The 25,384-nt window shown below is 33.4% G+C and overlaps 1 protein-coding gene across 6 annotated transcripts in view; it reads left to right on the top strand.

Moving 5' to 3' along the window:
- The window catches only part of PTPRC (protein tyrosine phosphatase receptor type C), a 119,496-nt gene extending 94,514 nt beyond the window's left edge, over positions 1-24,982 (top strand). For all 6 annotated transcript variants that reach the window (XM_024256467.3, XM_063726037.1, XM_054523657.2 and 3 more), the window contains 15 exons: positions 95-185; positions 275-351; positions 1,998-2,034; positions 2,130-2,227; positions 2,928-3,053; positions 9,650-9,807; positions 10,018-10,153; positions 11,827-11,976; positions 15,870-15,960; positions 17,181-17,314; positions 18,261-18,395; positions 20,028-20,150; positions 20,373-20,551; positions 22,061-22,196; positions 23,697-24,982. In XM_024256467.3, coding sequence (XP_024112235.1) covers positions 95-185; positions 275-351; positions 1,998-2,034; positions 2,130-2,227; positions 2,928-3,053; positions 9,650-9,807; positions 10,018-10,153; positions 11,827-11,976; positions 15,870-15,960; positions 17,181-17,314; positions 18,261-18,395; positions 20,028-20,150; positions 20,373-20,551; positions 22,061-22,196; positions 23,697-23,972 — 1,947 coding nt within the window. In that variant the 3' untranslated portion in view covers positions 23,973-24,982. The remainder of the gene's footprint in view (positions 1-94; positions 186-274; positions 352-1,997; positions 2,035-2,129; positions 2,228-2,927; positions 3,054-9,649; positions 9,808-10,017; positions 10,154-11,826; positions 11,977-15,869; positions 15,961-17,180; positions 17,315-18,260; positions 18,396-20,027; positions 20,151-20,372; positions 20,552-22,060; positions 22,197-23,696) is intronic.
- The last annotated feature ends 402 nt before the right edge of the window (positions 24,983-25,384 follow it).

Here is a 25,384-nt window from a genome sequence, read left to right as displayed (position 1 = left end):
ACAGGATATCTCATTTACTCAAAACGATCATTGGTAAGGGGAAAATTATTTTTCCTGAATCTGCTGTGATCCAAGAAATCATTGTTTCTTTCAGAGCATCCCGCGGGTGTTCAGCAAGTTTCCTATAAAGGAAGCTCGAAAGCCCTTTAACCAGAATAAAAACCGTTATGTTGACATTCTTCCTTGTGAGTATTTATTGAGTGTTGAATTCCCATATATTAGGCTACTTGATTATTCACTATTTCACTTGTTTATTTTTCTTTTCCTTAAACAGATGATTATAACCGTGTTGAACTCTCTGAGATAAATGGAGATGCAGGGTCAAACTACATAAATGCCAGCTATATTGATGTGAGTAAAAATTTGCATTTTTCTAATACCTATATATTTCATTCAGCTCCTTGTTTGTCTTGGTAAAATTTTAGAAATATTATTAAAAATATTTTGAAGTGAGCCCATATGTCACTGATATAAACAAAAAATTATCAATATTTGCAAGGATAGTTATTTATTATGTGACTATTGGTACTAGGTATAACATAGAATTTTCCTCTACAAACAAAATTATATTAAGAATTAATTTAATATACTCTGGTGCCTATTATGTGCTAGATATTAGACTAAATAGTCTGTGAATATATTTCTCACAAGAAGTCCACATTTGCCTCAGCCGTGTGCCGTATAGGTGAGGACTGGGAGGCTCAGTTTAGTTAATCACCTTGTCCTTGTTCACACAATTGGTAAATATTTGAGTTGAAATTCAACCAGAGTCTGACTGACTCCAAAATGTTATGCTTTAATTTCATCACACTAAATTTCAGCAGACATTCCTCATCAACATGATCATCTATCCATTGGATTTATGCAGAAATGTAAATGTCTGTACGTGGTTAATTTATTTAAAATATTTTAAAATTTAATTTATTATACAAATGTTAAATAATTAATGTATTACATAGTTTAAATAATTTTAAACAGTATAAAAATATATACAGACTGAAAAAATTCTTTTTTTCTCCCCAAATCTGCCATTTTCCCAGTGTCCTCACCTACCAGAAATAACTATATTTTCTATTCAAATATATATGGTAATTATTGGTATCAGGTTACTTATGTTTCCCCAGTGGAACTTGGAGCTCCCTGAAAGCATGTGTCTTCTGCTTTTAGATAGGTGATTGACATATTGTAGCTATTCAATAAATACTTATTAAATAAATGAATGTATGCGCAATACTGTGTCATGAGATAGAAGTTTCAGGAAGTTACTTAAATTAATGTTGAATTCTTGTGACCCGTGTTTCAAATTTAATCCAATGGCAAAGGTCATCTCTTTCTGAAGAGCTCCTTTCATTACTGAGGTGAATTTAGGAGTCTGAGATAATTCTGGAAGAAGCCAGTATAATATTTTATCTGCCTCTTACTCCTTTATCTTGGTAACAGCAGCAGAGAAAGCAGACATTGTAGGTAATGAAATGAAAGTTATTATATCTCTTATCTGAAATGACAAACAAGTCTAGGGAATCATCATATTCCAGCAGAATTTAAGAGGTGTAAATGCGGGTAAAATCCAAGAATGTTTTGTTGAAAGAAATTGAGTAAAAATCCCAAAAGTAACTACATGGCTGGTGAGCAGGTTTAAATAGTGGTAGATGATCCTATAAGAGTTGGCAGGATATAAAATGTGGAAATGTCTAGAGCACTCTTGTAAATTACCACAGCATCCCAGATGAAGATGAAACCTAGTGTTAAAATTGTTTGAAGTTTACAGCAAAGATACATGAAAGTCATGAATATTCTTTGCAAATGCTAACATGTTTAGCACAATTAAATGCCTGACCACCAATTAATAAGATCCCCTTAATACTTTGAAACTGCCCGGAGAAATTCACAATCACAAAATGATGGATCTGAAGCAATTCCTCTAACTCACAATTTTTCCTGTTAATAAGTAATTGAATGTTCAGCAAATGACATATCTTTGCATGTGTTTTCAATAGGGTTTCAAAGAACCCAGGAAATACATTGCTGCACAAGGTAATTTCTTTGATAATCCAATATTGTTTTTGAAAAATTTTTATAGCATTTTTAAGAAAATTTTTCTTATCAGCTTTTATTTGTTTACCTCCTAGGTCCCAGGGATGAAACCATTGATGATTTCTGGAGGATGATTTGGGAACAGAAAGCCACAGTTATTGTCATGGTCACTCGATGTGAAGAAGGAAACAGGGTAAGAACCAAGAAGATTCATAGTGTGGGTCTTGGGGTTAGGAAAACAAAGTGTTGAATGGCATTTTGAAAAGCCACATGTATCTGCCTGATGACTAAAACAGAGAGTTCTCTATTTTAATCAGTGTTAACATTTAATTTAAAATTTTCATACATGTAGAAAACTAAAACTTTTAACATACAAATATATGTCTACATGCATAAAATTTCAATGCTTCTGATTAATTGCTAGACTCTTAACTTGATTCCTGTTTCTTTGCAGTATTGTTATAAGTTCAGTAAATTTCATTGTTTTAGCTTCACAAGAACTTAATACTCGAAACAAAACTGACCTTGGGCAGATAGGTGGTGAGTCATGTACTATGACTTTAGGAATAAAAGCCTCTCTGTCTCCCTACCTAAAATTAACCACAAGCAATCATATCCTTTTTGCTGACAACTGATTATGTCCTCTCTTAACATGCTTCTAAGCCTGGAAAGATCATCCTGCTAAAAAGTATGAAGGAAATTCTTCAGGACACATTAGTGGGAAATAGAATACATTCCAAGTATCACAGCTTAAGGTTTATATGTGTTTAAACTATACAACTGTTTTGAGAATTTCAAATGAGTATAGGTTTTTTTTTCACTCTTTAAAGAAAGTTTGATAAAAATTGGCTTAAATTAAAAATTGAAATACTTAATAATTTTTTAAAATATAGAACAAGTGTGCAGAATACTGGCCGTCAATGGAAGAGGGCACTCGAGCTTTTGGAGATGTTGTTGTAAAGATCAACCAGCACAAAAGATGTCCAGATTACATCATTCAGAAATTGAACATTGTAAATGTGAGTTTGCTTTTTACATAATTTTTGTTTTGATACTGTTTTTATAAAAATGTAATTATGGAACATTAAAAGTGAGAAATTAAAATATATCAGGAAAAATTATTTTTGATAACCTTTAGGATGAAAGCTGTGGTTAGAACAATGACAAAAACCAATAGGGTCAAATTTAAGTCACTGGTCAAGACATTTTTGTCCAACTCAAATCGAAAGAATTATGCTGTATTAATTATCTGTTTTAATTATTGAAAAAAGAGGGAAGGTCCATTAAATGTGTTGAATACCTAATCAAATTATTAAAAGAATAAGCAATTTGTCCTTATTGTCAGTGAGTTCCTACTTTTATGAAAAAAATTACATTATTTCCATAAGAGAAATGACAGAATTAGAGAACACTGTAAGAAGTATAAAGTTCTAATTATGCAGCAGAGATAGAATGTTTAGTTCAGAAAATAAGGAGGTCATTGTGGCCTTAGATAATAGTTAAAATAGAGGTCATCACGCATATTACATAATTCCATTTATATGAAAAATCCACAATAGTCAAGCCAATAAAGACAGAAAGTAGATCAGTGGTTGCCTGGAGCTGATGAGGTCAAACAGAAATGGGGAGTGGCTGCAAATAAGAACAGGCTTTCATTTTATGATGGCGAAAATGTTCTATAATTAGATGTTGGTGATGGTTGTACCCTTTAGTGAATGTAATATGAATACCGAATTGTACATTTTAAACTGGTGAACTTTATGGTATGTAAAATGTATCTTTTATTTCCAACAAATGAATTTTATTTTTAATTTTTTTGGGTACATGGTAGGTGTGTATATTTATGGGGTAAATGAGATGTTTTTATGCAGGCATACAATGCATAACAATCACATCAGGGTAAATGGGGCATCCATCATCCCAAGCATTTATCTTTTCTTTGTGTTACAAACAACCCAATTATACTCTTTTGGTTATTTTGAAATGTATAATAAATTATTGTTGAATAGTCACCCTGTTGTGCTATCAAATACAAGGTCTTATTCATTTTATCTAATTATATTTTTGTACACATTAGCCATCACCATTTCCACCCCTGCCATACCCTTCCAATCCTTTGGTAACCATCATTCTACTCTGTATATCCAAGAGTTCAGTTATTTTAAATTTTGGCTTCCACAAATAAGTAACAACATATGAAGTTTGTATTTCTGTGTCTGGCTTATTTCACTTAATATAAGTCCTCCAGGTTCATCCATGTTGTTGCAAATGACTAGATCTTACCCCTTTTTATGGCTGAATAATACTTCATTGTATATATGTACTACATTTTCTTTATCCATTCATCAGTCAACTGATGCTTAGGTTGTTTCCAAAAGTTGACTACTACAAATAGTGCTCCAATAAACATGGGAGTGCAGATTATCTCTTTAATCTACTGTTTCCTTTCTTTACGGTATATACCTAGCAGTGGGATTGCTGGATCATATGGTAGTGCTATTTTTAGTTTTTTTGAGAAACCTCCAAACAGTTCTACATAGTCATACTAATTTACTTTCTCACCAACATTGTCTGAGGGTTTTCTTTCCTTCACATCCTTGCAAGCATTCATTCTTGGCTATCTTTTATATATAAGTCGTTATAACTGGAGCAAGGTGATAACTTAAAGTAGTTTTGATTTGCATTTCTCTGAGAGTAAACAATGTTGACCACCTTTTTATATATCTGTTTACCATTTGTATGTCTTCTTTTGAGAAATGTCTATTCAGATCTTTTGCCTATTTAAAAATCAGATTATTAGATTTTTTATTATAAAGTTCTATAAGCTTCTTATGTATTCTGGATATTAATGCTTTGTCAGATGGGTAGTTGGCAAATATTTTCCCTCATTCTGTGGCTTGTCTCTTCACTTTGCTGATTTTTTTTTTTTGCTATACAGAAGCTTTCTAACTTGATGTAATTCTACTTGTTCATTTTTGCTATGGATGCCTGTGCTTGTGGGGTATTACTGAATAAAACTTTGCACAAACCAATGTCCTGGAGAGTTTCCCCAACATTTTCTTTCAGTAGTTTCATAGATTAAGGTCTTAGATCTAAGTCTAATCCATTTTTTATGTAATGTTTGTGTACAGCAAGAGATAGGGGTTTAGTTTCATTCTTCCGCATATGAATATCCAGTTTTCACAGTACAATCTATTGTGGAGACTGTCCTTTCCCCAATGCATATTCTGGGTACCTTTGTCAAAAATGAGTCCACTGTAGACTTGTTTCATTGCTCTATGTATGTTTTTATGCAAGTACCATGCTGTTTTGGTTACTATAGCTCTGAAGTATAATTTCAAGTCAGGTATTGTGATTCCTCTAGTTTTGTTCTTTTCACTCAGGATGGCTTTGGCTATTCTGGGTCTTTGTGGTTTCATATAAATATTATGATTATTTTTTCTATTTGTAAAGAACATTATTGGTATTTTGATAGAGATTGCATTGAATCTGTAGATAGTTTTGAGTAGTATGGACATTTTAACAATACTGAGTCTTTCAATTCATGAACAGGGAATAGCTTTCCATTTTCTATGTCCTCTTCAATTTCTTGCATCAATGTTTCATAGTTTTCATTGTAGAGATTTTTCACTTCTTTGGTTAAGTTTATTCCTAGGTATTTATGTTGTTTTTATCTATTGCAAATGAGATTACTTTCTTGATTTCTTTTTCAGATTGTTCAATGTTAGCATATAAAAACACTGCTTGTTTTAATGTTGATTTTATATCTCATGACCTTACTGAATTTGTTAATCAGTTCTAATAGTTTTTTGGTGGAATATTTAGGTTTTTCCAAATATAAGATCATGGAATGTGCAGACAAGTATAATTTGACTTCTTCCTTTCCAATTTAGATGCCTTGTGTTTCTTTCTCTTGTCTGACGGCTCTAGCTGGGACTTCCAGTTGAACAACAGTGGTGAAAGTGGGTATCCTTGTCTTTATCCAGATCTTAGAAGAAAGGCTTTCAGTTTTTTCTCATTTAGTATGATGTTAGCTGTGGGTATGTCATATATGACTTTTATTCTGTTGAGGTATATTCCTTCGTTACCCTGTTTTTTGAGGTTTCTTATTATGAAGAGATGTTGAATTTTATGAAATAATTTTTCAGCATCAATTGAAATGATCGTGTCTTTTGTCCTTCATTCTGTTGATATAATGTATCACAATAATTGATTTGTGTATGTTAAACCATCCTTGCATCCCTTGGATAAATGCCACTTGATCAGGATGAATGATCTTTTTAATGTGTTGTTGAATTCAGTTCGCTAGTCTTTTGTTGAGGAGTTTTGCATCAGTATTCATCAGGGATATTGACTGGTAGTTTTCTTTTTTTTTTGATGTGTCTTTGTCTGGTTTTGGTATCAGATTAATACTGGCCTTGCAGAATGAGTTTGGAAGAATTCCCTTCTCTTCCATTTTTTGGAATAGTTTGAGTAGAATTGGTATTAGTTCTTCTTTAAATGTTTGGTAAAATACAGTAATGAAGCCATTAGGTCCTGGGCTTTTCTTTGCTGGGAAACTTTTCATGACAACCTCCATCTCATTGCTTGTTGTCTGTTCAGGTTTGGGTACCAAAAATAACGGCAACAACAAATTTTCAAGATATGGAGAGCAAAATAACACATGAATTGAAACAAGAAAATGGTAAAATGTGGAGGAATGAAGTTAAAATATAGTATTTTCATTATATTACACTTTGCTTGTTAGTTTGTTTACACAATCTCTGTTGTCTTCAGTGTAAAATAATGCATTATAAGATATGATAACACCAAATCCAAAAGCATACAACAGATACATAAAAATAAAAAGCAAGAAACTAAAACAGACCACCAGAGAAAATCACCTTCATTTAAAGGAAGACAGGAAGAAAAGAAAGAAGGAAGAGGAGGCCACAAAACAACCATAAAAGACATAACAAAATGGCAGGAGTAAGTCTTTATTTATCAATAATAACATTGAATATCAGTGTACTAAACTCTCTAAACAAAATACATAGAGTGGCTGAATAGATTAATAAAACAAGGCCCAACAATCTGTTGTTTACAAGAAACATTCTTCACCTGTAAAGACAAAAATAGACTTAAAATAAGAGATGGAAAATTATATTCTTTGTAAATGGAAACCTAAAAAGAGAAGGAGTACCTATACTTATGTAACACAGGTATATTTCAACACAAAAACGAATAAAAGAGACACTGATTGTCTCTACATAATGATAAAGGAGTCAATTCAGCAAGAAGATATAACAATTGTAAATATATATGCACCTAATACTGGAGCACACAGATATATAAAGCAAATATTGTTAGAGCTAAAGAGAGAGATAGACTCCAATACAATAATAGTTGGAGACTTCAACACCCTACTTTCCGCATTAGGCAGATCACCCAGGAAGAAAATCAACAAAGAAACATTGGTCTTAATATGCTTGTAGACCAAATGAACCTAATAGACATTTATAGAACACTTCAACCAATGGCTGAAGAATACACATTCTTCTCCTCAGCCCATGGATCATTCTCAGGGACATACCTTATGTTATGCTACAAAACAAGCCTTATAAAATTAAAAAAAATTTTATATAAACTTTTCTTTGACTACAATAGAACTAGAAATCAATAACAAGAAGAATTTTGGAAACTATACAAACTCATGGAGAGTGAACAATATATTCCTCAATGACCACTGATTCAATGAGGAAATCACTAAGGAAATTTAAAAATTTTTCAAAACAAATGAAAATGGAAACACAACAAACCAAATCCTGTGTAATACAGTGAAAGCAGTACTAAGAGAAAAGTTTGTAAGAGTAAGCACCTACATTAAAAAAGAAAAATTTCAAATAAACAACATAATGATACATTTCAAAGAACTAGAAAAGCAAGAGCAAACTAAACTGTAAATTAGAAGAAAAAAATAATAAAGATCAAAGTAGAAATAAGTGAAACTGAAATAAAAAAATACAAAGCATCAATGAAATAAAATGTTGTTTTTTAAAAAGAGATAAAATTGACAGGCCAGGTGCAGTGGCTCATGCCTGTAATCGCAGTACTTTAAGCGGCCAAGTCGGGCGTATCACTTGAGGTCAGGAGTTTGAGACCAGCCTGGCCAATATGGTGAAACCCCGTCTCTACTAAAAATACAAAAAAATATTAGCCAGGTGTGGTGGCATGCACCTGTAATCCCAGTTACTTGGGAGACTGAGGCAGTAGAATCACTTGAACCTGGGAAGCCGAGGTTGCAGTGAGCCGAGATTGCATCATTACACGAAGCCTGGGCTTTGCAGTGAGACTCTATTTAAAAAAAAAAAAAGATAAAATTGACAAACCTTTAGTCAGACTAAGGAAAAAAGAGTGGAGACTCAAATACATACAGTCAGAGATGAAAAAAGAGACATTGCCACTGATACTGCAGAAATTTAAAAGATTCTGAGATGCTGCTATGAGCAGTTATATGGTAATGAATTGGAAAACTTAGAAGAAATGGATAAATTCCTAGATACATGCAACCTATCAAGATTGTAAAATGTCTCTTGATAGAGCTGTTTAAAAAAAAATACAAGTCTTTATATAGGGGGTTAAGATTTTCTCTTAATTTCATTTATTGTAGGGCTTTTAGTAATCTAAATTTTATTTTTGTATAGCCTAGCTATATTTTCTACAGGAGAAACAGACTAACCTCCGAAGGTCTTCTTAGGTTTCCATGGTATTACTAATTGTTATGTCTATAGAGTGCTGTGAAACAATCCTATCAATAGTTTCTGGCTAAACACTTGTTTGACTAAGCCACAAAGGCACCTGATCCATAGATTTGAGGATATATTTCTAGATTGATGCCTATCTGGCTACATTCTGTAGTCTGGGTTTACTGGTGTTAATAACTCAGTTTGCGTGTTTCTTTTGTTATCTAAATGTAGATGATTCTTTATACCTGGACAGAGAATTATGACTTATGCATCTTATGGTGGTTACCTTGAAATTAGAACAAACCTGAGCTGTAATCTGGGGCTGACTTTCCTCAGTCATCTCTCTACATTCTGTGTGGACAATGCTACCATGTGAAGGCCTAAGGAATACAATGTTCATCAAATAATTAATCAGACTTTGCTCACGTAAGAATTAGTCCTGTTTGCTGGCCTATCAAGCAGAAGTATTTTAAACAGCTGTGAGAATGACCTTTACCATATCATTTTAAACACACATCCAAAAAGCTTCCACCCATGCACCCCCCTTTTATGGTGTATGTTTATTTTGGGTTTTTTTTTTGCTTGACAGCATGCAAGTTCCTAGAAATTTTGGTTATACTTTTAAAGAAAGTATTACCTTACTTACCTTACTGTAAGTTATTGCTTACAGGGTAGTACATGCAAGTCCTGCACAATATCTTAACTAGTAGTTATTGATTAGAAAGGAAAACACAATCATGGTTGAGAAAATGTACAAGACACCTGAGGAAACTATGAACTCTTTTGAGTAGTTTATGTTTGCATGAGGAGACTTTGTACTGGTACTCCCTTCCACTTATTTATGTTTGCTTTAAAAAATCATCTCAAAGAAAATATTATCTCTTGACTAGAAAAAAGAAAAAGCAACTGGAAGAGAGGTGACTCACATTCAGTTTACCAGCTGGCCAGACCACGGGGTGCCTGAGGATCCTCACTTGCTCCTCAAATTGAGAAGGAGAGTGAATGCCTTCAGCAATTTCTTCAGTGGTCCCATTGTGGTGCACTGCAGGTAGGAAAAAAAAAAAACAAAAAAAAAACAAAACAAACAAAAAAAACTCCAACAGAATCCATCTGCCTAGGGCTGTTGGAGACATCTTTCCCTTTGGCAATTGCTATTTTGGGAAACAACCTATGGGAGAAGCTTAGATTCTTATATCGGCTTCACACCTGACAGCTTTTCCATGATCATGCCTCTGCTTTTTTTTGCTTGGTTTGCCAGTGCTGGTGTTGGGCGCACAGGAACCTATATCGGAATTGATGCCATGCTAGAAGGCCTGGAAGCCGAGAACAAAGTGGATGTTTATGGTTATGTTGTCAAGCTAAGGCGACAGAGATGCCTGATGGTTCAAGTAGAGGTACATTCTAACCTTTAGTGATTATTCTCACTTTGGTTTTTTGGACTTAGATCTTTTCCAAGTGATAATAATGATATTTTTTTTAAATCCAAATTCTTCACAACTTCAAACAGTAGAAGATTTCCTGAAAACTAAAACATGTGGTAATCACCAGAAATACTTAGAAGCATTTTTCATTAGTGCCTAAAAGTACTGTGGAAGAAAGATGACCACAAAATATATAATTTTTAAAATAATGAACTACTGTTAACATATATCAGATTGGCAAAAAAAGTAAAAATGCTGAAAACAGATTTGGCATCATCTCATAAAATCAAACTGAAGAGACAGAATAGTATAGTAGTCAACAGCCTGGTTTTAGAAACTACACTTTCAGGCTTCAAATCTTGCTTTTAATTATTAATACAAGGATGAGTAGTATTGTTTATTAAGTATTTTTAGTCTGACTGCGCCTCAGTTAAGTCATCTGTAAAATGGAGACAATAATAATACCTCACAGACTTATAACCACAAAAGTAATACAAGTAACACACTTAAACAAGTCCCTGGCCCATGCTATGCATTTGGTGATTATAAGTGATGGTAATTACTGAAAATGTCTGTATTTGACCCAGCAAAATCACATATGTGCATATACCCAAGAGAAGCATCAACTAGAATCATTCACAAGAATGTGCATTGCATTCAGCATTGTCAAAATAGCAAAAAAAAAAAAAAGTGAAATATGTATCAATGAAAGAATGGAAACACCGTAAATATGTATCAATAGGAGAATAGAAAAACAAAATGTGGACATGTGAACTCTCTGTACAACAAATGCTATGTTGTGGTAGAAAGCAATAATCTAGGTTTGTGTCTGTCTATTTGGAGAGATGCTCATATGAAAACAATGAGTGAGTAAAGTTGCCATACGAAACATTCAAGATATAATTTATGTGATTTTTTTTTTAAAAAACCAAGAAAATGTACAATGCTTATGATTATAGATACATAGATAGCAGAGTAGAAATATAAAAACAAATTGTTAACCAGGTAAAAAGAAATTATTTACAGTGGAAAATAAAGTACAGTGGAAAGACAGTGCCAAACTCAGGGAACTAAAGGTTAAAGAGGATTATCAGAAGTATACCATTTCCTTGAAAATACTGGATTCAAACAAAATAAGCAGTAAAGAGTGGTTTGGCCTATTGGATTAAAGAAAATAATTTTCTTATTAAAAATAATTTTCTTATTTTAAAAGTTCTAAAAACTATTTAAAAAAAAAGGTTTTCTAAGGAGTAACAACTTGCTTTTTTACCTCTTGAATATACTGTGAAATTTATTATAGTTTTACATTCAGTAATTTGGCTTACTGACCCAATAATCACTAAAGGAAGTAACATACAATGTTCTTTAGTTTTTAGGAATAAAAGTTGTGCAATACAGAGTACATGGATAATCTATTTGCAAAGTAATTTTTTTCTGAAAAAATAATCTGAAAATAAAATTTGCTCATATTCCAGAAAATCTGAGAGTGAACTTCCAGAATATTTAAATATTATAGATATCAATTTACTTTGCCATGAATTGTTCCAATATGAGCAAATTTATGAGGAATGTATATTTTATTTAAATATGACTTGGAGGACTCTAGATTATCAGTTAACTATCTGTATTTTTTCTTGAAATTGTAGGCCCAGTACATCTTGATCCATCAGGCTTTGGTGGAATACAATCAGTTTGGAGAAACAGAAGTGAATTTGTCTGAATTACATCCATATCTACATAACATGAAGAAAAGGGATCCACCCAGTGAGCCATCTCCACTAGAGGCTGAATTCCAGGTAATGATAGTGACAACAATAATAATAATTACAGGTAACTTTTATTCAGTGTTCTCTACTTTCTAGGTGTTTGCTATGCACTTGACATAGTGCTTCCATTTAGTCCTCACCATAACCAATGGAGCACAGATGAGAAAACTAGGACACAGTGAGTTAAGAGAAATGCCTGAATCCACACAACTATTACAGAGATTTCTTTAGACCCAGAAATCTGATTCTATTGTTAACACTTTTAGCCATTCCTCATTCAGCTGGTATAAAATAGTGTCAAAATAATAGTATATAGCCACAAAACTGGTCTGCCAAAGGCAATACAGCATATCACCTTTAAAAATCGTATCTGGTTTTGGTTTGTAAAGGAAATCATTAGAAGAGTTTATGACTGCTTAGGAAGTTGAACTGGCTGGAGCTGGCAGACAGACAGTAAATGATAAGTACATGTGTCTTAACCTATTTATTAGGTAATTATTCTGACAGCTAACCTAGCATGTAGTTCACTATAATTTCAGAGAGTTTGCATAGCTGTCCTCAAATTGCTCAGTTGTCAAAAAAATGTTTTGTGTTTTTTTTTGTTCCACCTATGATTTCCAGGTTACTGAGTCATTCCGTAATCTACCAAACTGGTAAATTCAGAGTTTCTAAAGACCAGGAGTGTGCTTTTAATCACATGCAGAACCATTTAATGTTTAGGATCAAAGTGGGGTTAAGGTGGGGGTGGAGGTGGAGCATGCAATAATGACCAAGCGACTCAATCCCCCAGAAGACCTGTACTTATAATGGAAGAACTAGCAGACACAGGGTAGTCTCAAACAGAGTAGTGTTTTATTGTTGTTTTCTTGCTTTTCTAGTTGATAAATTAACCATATTCAATGTATCTGCCCTACTAATCCACATAAACACATAAGCTGTTAGAGACAGTTATACATTTAAGTTAAACATTATTTACTATACAAAAGACAGACATTTTTTTCACTAAATAAATGTGCTTGAGTTTCTGCTTTGTGCCAAGTACAATTCTAGGCACAAGAGTCAAAATGGTCTGCAAGTGGACATGGGAAGAAGGATGAGAGGATGTGATCCAGATCACAGATGGAAGCTGTGAAATTACTCCATTTGAGCAGACAGTAAGACAGAAGATGAGGGTAGAGATGCAAGTCGGTTGGTAAATTTGGTATTGGGAAGTTGAGGCAGCTCTTGCCTGATGAGCTTTCATTTTTCAAGAAAAGATAAGGCTAGATCATCAGTTGAGAGTTGAGAGATACAGGGCGAGTAGGGCAAAGAAGAGCTTAATGCTTGAAGGGTATAAACTAGTTATCTCAAAGTATAAAAGCAATCTCCCTAGGCAGAGGCAGTAAGATTGCCAGAAGTTATCGTTTGATCACCTGAAATTTATGATTATGAGTTTAAAGAGGAATTAGTCGGTTGTATTGTTTTCTGTAGCAGCATTGAGCTCTTCGGGGGTAGAGGCTGTGTATGCAGATAGTTGAGTTAAACGTATCTAGATTTTGAAAAGTGACTATTTGAAAGTAGTGAGGCAAACGAGTTGAGGGTATTTACAAGTGAATGATGACTGAGGTGGAAAATAAAAAGCAAATTGGCCACATGAGGGAGGTGAGAGAAAATAGTAAGGATAATAAGTTGGAGATTTTGATAGAATTACAGATTGCTAGGTTGAACATACCAGAATAAATGACTAGGAATAATAGGGGTAATTTTCAATAACACAGATAGTTGAACTTATGATTTTAGAGGTGATGTAATATTTGGAATGAAACCTACAAAGGTGAAATGATGAAAGTGGATGACTGGGAAGTGGAGGGAAATTCATGGGAGGTGAAGAAGCTAAGAAATGAAGAGACTAGAGTGTTGGATAGATCATTCTTGTCCATGTTGAATTAACCAGAAATGATGACAGACCTTGGAAAGAAGAGCATATACTTAGCCAAGCCTAAAACTAAATGAGGTGGAGTGATTCAGAAATCAATACCTGACACTTCCCAGTGAAGCCGGTGGATAGAAGCTAGTATAGTATGATGGCAGGAATATCAAAGTGGTTGGTTTATTTGAAAGCGAATGAGTAGAAATGGTTTGCAAGTAGAATCAGGGATCAAGGAGAACACATATCTTTTCTTGAAGCTGTGAGGTAAATGGAGTGTGAGGAAGAAAGTCAACTTTTTCTTGAAAGGGCTGCTGAGTTATTGGTGGTGTCCTTAGCTGACATCCAGGTTTCAATTGGTGGAAAGAAAAAAAAAAAGGTGAAGTGACTGTTGGGAGAAGATGATTAAGATAAATGGGAGTTCACAGATGACAGACGATGGGCATCAGAGGGCAGGGAGGAAGGCACTGATGGGTTAGATGTAAGAGACTGGGTTGTATCTGAGGATACAAATAACCGTTCAGGAATAAAAATCTGGGGAATGTGGATGCACTGGCAAGCTTAGACTTGTGATGGCAAGTGAAACAGGTAGAGATTTAAGAGTGACAGATCCTTTGTGCCTTAGATGAAGGTGAGCCGTTAATTCCACCTATAATTCTGAGTATTGCTACAGGGCATAGGCTGCCTTGGTGACTAGACTCACAAGAGCACAAGGTGTTGTAATAGTTTCCAAAACATCTGGTCCTTCATGCAGCTCACGGTGGTGTTCAAGTGGCCTAAAATTCAGTGATAATATTTTCTTTCACTCACTTACATAGCTAAGAATGAGGTTTGAGACAGGGTGCCATAATTAGCTTGAATGAGGGTACTATGCTGAAAAAATATATATCTATATGCACACACGTATCTACATGCATGTGTGTGTATGTAAAATGTTACCGAATTGTACATGAGGAGCCTTCTTAGTTTCAGTTATTTGTAACATTATATATTATCATTAAATATTATTCACTTGACAAATATTTATTTAAGGACTAGTGGAGAGGAAAGACTGTAGGCAGGGAGGTCTTCCAGAAGAAATTGGTATTTAAACTGATACCTAGAGGGTAAGAAAAGTTATTAGAGCAACTAAAAGGGGAAAGGGTAGTTCAAGCAAGACAAAAAAAATGTTTATCTGCCAAGAGTTAAAGAACAGCTTGGCCCTTCCAAGAATTGAGGAAGCTGATTTGGTAGAAGTATTGAGAGACCTAGTAGGGTGTAAGGCTGGAGAAATAGTCAGGGGTGTATCACTAAAGACTTTTTACGTTATTTTGAGGAGGTTTGTTGTTTTCTTATAGTGATGGAAAGCTGTTCATCTTCAGAAGAGCATCTTCTGTTTTGTGTTTTAGAAGGATTAGAGCAAGCGAGATTGAAGACAAAGAGGCCAGTTAAGAAATTGTTGATGTTTTACATGTGAGAAATGAAGGTAGACTGGATTAAGTAGGAAGAAAGAAAACTAAAAGGATTTGTGTGTAGAAATGATGGATCTTTTCTGACTAATTAGGAACTGTGGGTGAGAGGAAAACAATCTGGAAGGTGTAAACAAATTAAGAATCAACTTTCAAAACATGTGCCAAGTCTCCTATGAATGTGGTGTCTCCAAAGTTCATTTCTGATAACTTAAAATAACTTACCATTGCTTTTGCAATGTAGATCAACATTGGTCTAGTGCTTTCAATTTATATAAGAACAAACTATATTATTTTTCTATCAAGCAGCTCTGAAGAAGGAGACATAGTCTGTTACATATTACATATCTTTAGCGCATACTCACCCTGTCAAAAGGACTAAATGCCTGAGCAATTTAAAGAAAAAAAATCAGAGGCAAACCGAAAAATTGTGGCCTATATGGAGCATATGCAAATTTCACAAAAATTAATGAAATGCTTTTCCTTAGGGAGCATCTGATGATGCAATAAGCCAATATTTACATTTTAAAGGAGTTTTTCTTTTTCTTTTCTTTTTTTTTTTTTTTCAGAGACTTCCTTCATATAGGAGCTGGAGGACACAGCACATTGGAAATCAAGAAGAAAATAAAAATAAAAACAGGAATTCTAATGTCATCCCATGTATGTAGTTTATTTTATTTTTTATTTTTTGTATCAGATAAAGTTAAGCACTTTTGGATTTGTTTAATGTGGGACACACAGTCATACAAATGATCTTGAAGCAAGTTTTCAACTTTTGGTTGTTAATAAGGAAGAAGTTAATAGGTGTTAAAATACTAGTTATTGCAAGGACTTATAATCCCGAACATTTACAATGGGCTTTGGAGGGTAGGCTGTATTCAGTGTTTTCTTTTTACCAATTATTTCAGAAATGGGTTGTCATAAAAGTGAAATATTTAAAGCTGGGAGAAAAAAGAGCAAGTCTCTTTTACCCATTTTCTTTCATTTTTAGTTTATTTCAGTTATTTACTCCAGGGTAATTGACAAATAGTAAAAATTACATCCATTTGTTCTCTTTATGTTTCCTTTTTATCCTTTATAACTGGGAGGTTGAAAGTAGGGGGAAAATACTCTATAAACTCTAAATTTTCAAATTTAACAAATCAAAATATGCACAGTTTCAAGACTTGAATTCTACTATTTAAGTATATTAAAATGATCACATATGGTAATTTTATTCAGCTGCATAAACTAAAATTAGCATGGATAAAATATAACACAAGTTGATAAATTAGACGACCAAATAAATCAGATCAGTGCATTGTTGACCTAGTTAATTTTCACAGGATTCCTTATGAATGTAGTTTAAAATATGGAATTGATGGTGATATGGTTAATCAAATCATTTGACCAAGTTATTATAAATTATAGAAATTAAGAAACAGTGAGAAATTATGGATCAAATAATTTTCTGGGCTAAATAATTAATCAAAGCTACCCATATAAGATTGTTAATTTAATATTACTGGGGTGTAATTGAGGGGAAAAATCTAAGCTATGTATTTTGTAAACTTATATCAAGCAGAATTATAATAGTCCATGGGAAATTAAAGTATATGTATCAAAGATTAAATAATCATATATAATGATATGATATCTCTTTGTTGTTTGACATGGAATTATGTTCCATGTTTTTTCCTGGAATCTTTTTTCTTAGACTTTTGTTTTATAATTTGTTTATCAACGAGTACTGAATTTTATATAGGATCTTATTTCATGTAGGCCAATAAGTTTTCATAATACAATCTGTCCCTTTTTAAATACTTTCAAATTTCCACATGACAATGAAGAAGAAATTTAATTTTTTCAAGGAGGACTTACTACTGATTTATTTCACATAGATGACTATAACAGAGTGCCACTTAAACATGAGCTGGAAATGAGTAAAGAGAGTGAGCATGATTCAGATGAATCCTCTGATGATGACAGTGATTCAGAGGAACCAAGCAAATACATCAATGCATCTTTTATAATGGTAGGTACTTAAATTGCCAAAACCCAAGATCCAAACATTTTAAAATAATATCTATGTTATTAGGGCCATTCATTAAGCGATTTTATAAAGGAATAATGAGCTTGGTCATAACTACATATAGATTGACATGAGAGTTTCAATTTCAATGCTACATTTTAACTTAATGAAAGATTTAAAAATACTATAACCTGATAACCTGAGACAAAATAAGATAATGCTATTGGTTATATTTTATGACAAATATAGCTATAATCACATCAATTTAAAAAATAGTAAAATTTGAGCAAATACAAGTATTTGAAAATGTTTATACATACTCAGATGCCCAAATTGTAGGCAATGCCAAATTTGTATATTTGTATGGTCAGAAACTTTTCACTCAGATTAACTGAATTATTAGGTGAGTCTGTGTCATATCCCCCCACTTTTTTTAATTAACTGAGAATTCAAACAATGAAACTTTAGTCATTTATTAAATGTTTATTATATACACACTAAGTTGGATTTACTTATTTTCCAAAGTTTCCTAAAGCACACATTCATAGAATATTAGTTTAACTGGGAAATATAATAAGAATGTAAAGACACTAATTAAAATTAGTATAGACACGATGAAGGTAATTTGAAATGCTTAAGTAATCCTTTTTACAATCACACTAATCTTTATAGAGAAACAAAAAGGAGTGTCTTTTGTGGAAAGGAAAACTTGTTTCACAAGATATGTTGTAATCTTGATTTCACATGATTAGCTAAGAATTACTATTATCTGTATAATTACTTTACATATAGCTATTACATTGTTTCTTGTAAGAACATAAAAATCTTACTATTTGTATGTAACAGCATTGATATCAAACTAAGTGACTATATTTCCAAATGGTTATTTTAAGCTTCTACTGAGCTCTCTTCTGTAGTAACAAAGTCCCACCCTTTTTTGTCTAAAAAGAGCTACTGGAAACCTGAAGTGATGATTGCTGCTCAGGGACCACTGAAGGAAACCATTGGTGACTTTTGGCAGATGATCTTCCAAAGAAAAGTCAAAGTCGTTGTTATGCTGACAGAACTGAAACATAGAGACCAGGTTTGTACTTTTGAGGATTTTTTTTTTAAGCCTTTCTGTCATAAAACGTCATTCTCTAGTCTTGGATTGCTTGCTTGATCGCCACACCCACGTCTTTTTTTATCCCTCCGTCAAACAATTCTGTCTGCTCAGTCTTACCCCTTTCACCCTGGTGTTGGCCTCCATCAGCTGTGCCTGGATTCTGACAGTCTCTCCTGTTTTCCCCCTCCAGCCTTGCATGCTACTCACAGATTAGCCAGGATGCAGCAATGCTAGCGTCACAGCAAATAACAGCTACATTTTCACTCTGTTTTCCTCATTTTCTCAAGATAAAAACCAAGCTCTTTTTGTGATATCCAGCACCCTGGACAATCACCCCTTCACGTGTCTTTCATCTTCCTCCCATTTTTATGTTTTCCATCCTCTCCACTCTGGACAAGCAGGTTTCGTGCCCAAGCCTAAACACACCATTTGCATTGTCATCACTGAGACTAAACTTATTGATATTCCATGTAACTAAATGTGTGCTCTCTTCCAATTTTGACCCTATTCTTTTAACAAGACCAAACTCCTGAAAAATGTATCTATATCCTCCTTTCTTTATTCCCATATAATATTTATTGCCATAAAAGTCTATAGTTGAAGATGAACCTAAGCTATAATTTGATTTTTTTACTTAATGCTTGTGACAGATATTTTATCCTTTTCTTAATGTCTTCAGTTATTATTAAAATTTCCCTGGTGGTAGATCTCACTCAGCTTTAGCACCAACCACATTATCTGACATATGTTCAAGCTTATGCAGTGAATAACCTTATAAGTATGCAAAAGATTTATGCTTTTTTATGCCCCCTCTCTCCCCTAAATCTCACTCTTTCTCATCCTCACCTGGTCGCCTTCCCCTGTACATGGAAAGTTGCTTTTTATGTTTTTTGTCTTAAAGGAATATAAGTCCAGATTTCTAGCATGGAATTCCCACAATCTTTTCCTTCATATAAATTGTGAAAGCTGGGAAACAGGATGGAAGTACTGGCAGGACTCCCTGTCTTTGTCAGAAATTGTGGGGTTGTAGTTGGTAGACAACAGTTTGTAGTGAGAAGAAACACTTTTGTGATTCATCTACTCTTCAATCTGGCCCTTTCCTTAGATATACAGACAAAATATATAAAGCTGCTCATGGTGTTGGTCAACAAGGTGACAGAGACAAATCTCCAAAAGATGCAGCCTTCTTCCTCCAGAACCACTGAAGGGACAGTGGGACCTGAGTTATTGAAAGGGTCATGAATAACATTGACTCATGCCAGCCATAAATATTGAAGAGGTGATGATAAGCATGTGGAAAAGAGGAGCAAACCTCAAAGACCTACACTAAGGAAGACAGCTGTTCCGGGGGTGTCCCAGTCACCTCGATTGTGCTCAGCTTCCCTTTTCTTACACAAGGAAACACCACATATTTATTAAATGGGTCCCCAGCACTTAAATAGATTCTGGATTTTTATAAGGAGATTTCAATTTTAGAACACAAGAATTTTCATTTAATAGAAAAGAGGCACAGACAGAGAAAGAAAGAGAAAGAAAAGGAGAAAGAGGGAGACTGATCTTTTGCATACTTCAAATAGGAAACAAATTGTTGAATTGTCTTATTTTATCTAGGAAATCTGTGCTCAGTACTGGGGAGAAGGAAAGCAAACATACGGAGATATCGAAGTTGACCTGAAAGGCACAGACAAATCTTCAACTTATACCCTTCGTGTTTTTGAACTGAGACATTCCAAGGTATGGAAACAATTTGGGGAGTATGTTTCTTTGATATAATGGATCTGGTAGCAAAATGAATATAAATTACTCTATGCAGGCAAGGCCATCATATAAATAATGTTTCAGAATAACATTTTAAAATTATTTAAATGGAAGTAATTGTGAAGAAAATATGACTATCAAATTAGAAAATAAGCTGACCTTCACTCCAGTTAATGCTCTCTTCAATTCTGATTTTAGAGGAAAGACTCTCGAACTGTGTACCAGTACCAATATACTAACTGGAGTGTGGAGCAGCTTCCTGAAGAACCCAAGGAATTAATCTCTCTGATTCAGGTCCTCAAACAAAAACTTCCCCAGAAGAATTCCTCTGAAGGGAACAAGCATCACAAGAGTACACCTCTCCTCATTCACTGCAGGTGCGTGGGATTTGGTAGAATGTGCTCTCAAAATCATAATGCTTGACTTCTCGGTTCACATGTTGTCTTATCTATTTATCCCCATATATGAAACACATAACCACAGTAAAAACTTCTTATGGAGTCAGTCACTCTCTTGGTTGTTTCCACAACACAACTATTGTAGAAATATAATAGAAGTGATTATATTATAGTGCAATAATTTTAAGTTGTGTTTTTTAATACTTGGTGTCATGTCATCTTTGATTCGTTAGTAGCTAACATTGAGCCAGGAATGTCATTTGTGTGAATGAATTAATGAATGGAAGGATGTGTGAACAGATAGGGAGATGGGTATCACATTACACATATACCCATATACATTGATCTACTCTATTAGGTGTCACAAAGACACCTAATATGTTTAATGAACACAAAGTTTATTAAACATATTTTAAGTTAAATATTAACTGAAATCACAAAACTTAGCAATTTTGATTTGAAACTCATTATTTAATTTTCTAAACTGAGCCAACCAAAGGCAAAGATTGTGATAATATCAATGATACTACTAGATTTTATTAGTTTCTTCATCTGTGATAGGTGCTTACATATTCACCTTAAATAAGCAATATAATTGAAAGAAAGATATATAATATAAAAGTTTACATGAAAAAGAATATTGAAGTAAATGAGAAATGAAAAATAGTAAAGTAAAATGAGAAATGTTTATCTAGTGAAAAACTTTTAGAATTTTTGAAAAAGTCTAATTGTTATTATTGGAATTGCATATACTAGAATCAAGCCTTAAGAAATATATGAATTTTCAGCATTTATGTGGAAAGAAATCTGAGGAAGGGAAGTTTACACTGTAAAACTATACATGTTTCTTAGAATATGATTTATGTACAATAACTAAAGAGCCCTGCTGATAACATATTGTTTAAATTGAATCTTTATGATAATGCTTTATACTTCTCATTGTTTGATAAACTATTTGATTGCCCTCTTTTTAGTGAATAATTCTACTAGGTATTACTTTTCTACTGATGCAGAAGTGAAAACATTTGTGAAACGTGGTAGAGAGGCAGAAGAGTGAAGAAGAGCATGTGTTCTAGTAATTTACAAAATATTAGGTCTAATATTTCTGATTACATCAGCTTCAAGCTATACCTTTCTCTTCTCCAAATCTTGGTTTCCTTATCTATCATATGGGCATTCTGATATTGGTTTCAACAACTTTAGATGTAAATAAAAATGCATTAAAATCCATAAAATACTAAATAAAAGAAAATATATTTGTAAAGTCTAAGACGAGTTTCCAATTCCAGGATTATCACACTCTTAAATTGAAAAAGTTTGCCTAAAAATGCATTTAGCATAAATAATTTGGTTCTTGAAAGAGGTTGGAATAAGATAATTATGATAAACATGAAGTAAAAAAATATTCTCTCTCTTCCTGTTTTTATTCTAATATCACCCTTTTTGGTAAGAAGTAGGATTGTTTTCTATCTTTTCTTTGTTTTATAGGGATGGATCTCAGCAAACGGGAATATTTTGTGCTTTGTTAAATCTCTTAGAAAGTGCGGAAACAGAAGAGGTAGTGGATATTTTTCAAGTGGTAAAAGCTCTACGCAAAGCTAGGCCAGGCATGGTTTCCACATTCGTAAGTATCCTTCACCATTGCTTTTAACATGCTTGGAATTTTTTTTTTTCTTTTTGACAGTTTCCTTTTTTCTTTTCTCCTCTCCTTTCCTCTCTTTTGTTCTTTTTCCCCCTTTCCTTTTCTCTCCTCGATTTTCTTTCCTATTCTTTTATCTTTTCTACTCTTACATGATAATTCACATTAAATTATTATCAGTCAAAATAAGAGCCTAAAGTTTATTAGCACTTTGTTGTGACAGTTCATGAAGAGTCTTTCCCTAAATGCTCATGAATTTCTTAATTTTCTTTCCTTCACTCCTGTATCGATTTGTGTTGTGTAACAAACTACCCCCAAATTTGGGAGCATAAATAAATAATATTTATTATGGTTCAGTAGTCTAATGATATGCTGGAATGTTCTGCTGGTACCCTCAGGCTCAGCCAATAGAGACCAGGCTGACTCATGTGTCTGCCTTCAGCTGATGTGTGCCCTACAGTTTGGCTGGTCTAAAGTGACCTACACTGCCAGTAGGCTGGCATGTGGCTGCCATTTAGCTATGTCAACAACAGTGAGTGCTCCACATGTCCCTCCTCATCCAGAAGACTTGCCCAGGCTTATTCACATTAAAGTAGCAAGTTCCACAAGGGAAAGAAGACTTGTGTGAGACCACTTGAGGCCCAGGCTTAAAAGTGACACACATGTCTTCTTCTGTATGTTATTAGCCAAATAAGTCATAAAGCCTGCCCAGATTCAAGGGGTAGAGAAATAGACTCCACTTCTTGAGAGGGCCTGCAAATTCACATTGCAAAGAAATGTGCATACAGGAAGGAAAATAAGTTTTATATTCTTGTAATCGATGTATCGTGTATACCCTCTATGTGGTAGTAACTGTAGATGGTCATCTGGGAATTAATCCTTATTCACAATGTAAACTTAATTACTCACTAAAATATATAAAGCATTTAATCATGTATGATATTGAGATTTCATATCTTGATACTAAAAAATGTATCAAATGCTTGCTATGTGCTCCTGCTATAAAGAGCTAATTGGTGAGTATGAGGGAAAGCCAGGTATTTACTAATCAATGTAGTGAGTAAAATGACAGAAAAATTATAAGAAGAACGTGAATGAGGGCATTGAATTTAAACTTTAGGAATCAAGAAAAGCTTCTCAAAACAGTGATTCCTGTCCTGATTCTTAAATAATGTGTAGACATTAGACAGGAGTATAAGTACAAAACGTGGCATCATGAGCAAAGGCATGGAAATGGCCCATGAGCGGAGTGAACACCGGTTTGGGGTTGCTCCAAGGTAAAGTTCAAAAAGTACCCTGCAGTCAACCCTTTAGCACCATAAAGAAACTAAATTATTTAGATGTTTTTATGAGAACATATCAAAGTGCTTTTCTGTCATCCAATACTTCCACAAATAAATCATTAGTTTTTGCTAATCTTCATCTGGTATAAAAATAATGACATCAACTTTCTTCATGTAATTTCCCACTTAATTCCTTTACTAGGAGCAATATCAATTCCTATATGACATCATTGCCAGCACCTACCCTGCTCAGAATGGACAAGTAAAGAAAAACAACCATCAAGAAGATAAAATTGAATTTGATAATGAAGTGGACAAAGTAAAGCAGGATGCTAATTGTGTTAATCCACTTGGTGCGCCAGAAAAGCTCCCTGAAGCAAAGGAACAGGCTGAAGGTTCTGAACCCATGAGTGGCACTGAAGGGCCAGAACATTCTGTCAACGGTCCTGCAAGTCCAGCTTTAAATCAAGGTTCATAGGAAAAGACATAAATGGGGAAACTCCAAACCTCCTGTTAGCTGTTATTTCTATTTTTCTAGAAGTAGGAAGTGAAAATAGGTATACAGTGGATTAATTAAATGCAGCGAACCAATATTTGTAGAAGGGTTCTATTTTACTACTGTAGAAAAATATTTAAGATAGTTTTGCCAGAACAGTTTGTACAGATGTATGCTTATTTTAAAATTTTATCTCTTATTCAGTAAAAAACAACTTCTTTGTAATCTTTACGTGTGTATGTGTATGTGTGTATGGGTGTGTGTTTGTGTGAGAGACGGAGAAAGAGAAAGAATTCTTTCAAGTGAATCTAAAAGCTTTTGCCTTTCCTTTTTGTTTTTATGAAGAAAAAATACATTTTATGTTAGAAGTGTTAACTTAGCTTGAAGGATCTGTTTTTAAAATCATAAACTGTGTGCAGACTCAATAAAATCATGTACATTTCTAAAATGACCTCAAGATGTCCTCCTTGTTCTACTCATATATATCTTATATAGTTTACTATTTTACTTCTAGAGATAGTACATAAAAGTGGTATGTGTGTGTATGCTACTACACAAAAGTTAACTAAATTAACATTTGGAAATCTTATATTCCATATATTAGCATTTAGTCCAATGTCTTTTTAAGCTTATTTAATTAAAAAATTTCCAGTGAGTTTATCTTGCTGTCTTTACATGGGGTTTACAATTTTGCATGATCGATTATTCCCTGTACAATATTTAAAATTTATTGCTTGATACTTTTGACCACAAATTAGGTTTTGTACAATTGAATTTAAATAAATGTCATGAAAATAAACAAATGCAATATGTATTAATATTCATTGTATAAAAATAGAAGAATACAAACATATTTGTTAAATATTTACATATGAAATTTAATATAGATATTTTTATGGAATTTTTCATTGATATGAAAAATATAATATTGCGTATGCGTAGTTCCCATGTTAAATCCCATTCATAACTTTCATTAAAGCATTTACTTTGAATTTCTCCAGTGCTTAGAATGTTTTTACCAGGAATGGATGTCACTAATCATAGTAAAATTCAACCAATATTTTTTCTTGTTTATAATACATTGTGTTATATGTTCAAATATGAAATGTGTATGTACCTATTGAAATATGTTTAATGCAGTTATTAACATTTGCAGGACACTTTTACAGGCCCCAATTATCCAATAGTCTAATAATTGTTTAAGAGCTAGAAAAAAAATCAAGAATAGTGGTATTTTTCATGAAGTAATAAAAACTCGTTTTGGTGAATTCTGTAATAGCTTATTACAAAGGTCAAATACAATCTTTAGATTGGTTTGGTTTTCTGTATCTTTACTCTTTTGTCTGATTTTATATGTCTTAACTATACAGCACCGATTATTGTCCATTCATCTC

The sequence above is a fragment of the Pongo abelii genome, chromosome 1 (genome assembly GCF_028885655.2).
Source record: "Pongo abelii isolate AG06213 chromosome 1, NHGRI_mPonAbe1-v2.0_pri, whole genome shotgun sequence".
Lineage (NCBI taxonomy): Eukaryota > Metazoa > Chordata > Mammalia > Primates > Hominidae > Pongo > Pongo abelii.
Note: the sequence above shows the minus strand (reverse complement) of the source record. Positions and strands in the feature narration are given on the sequence as shown.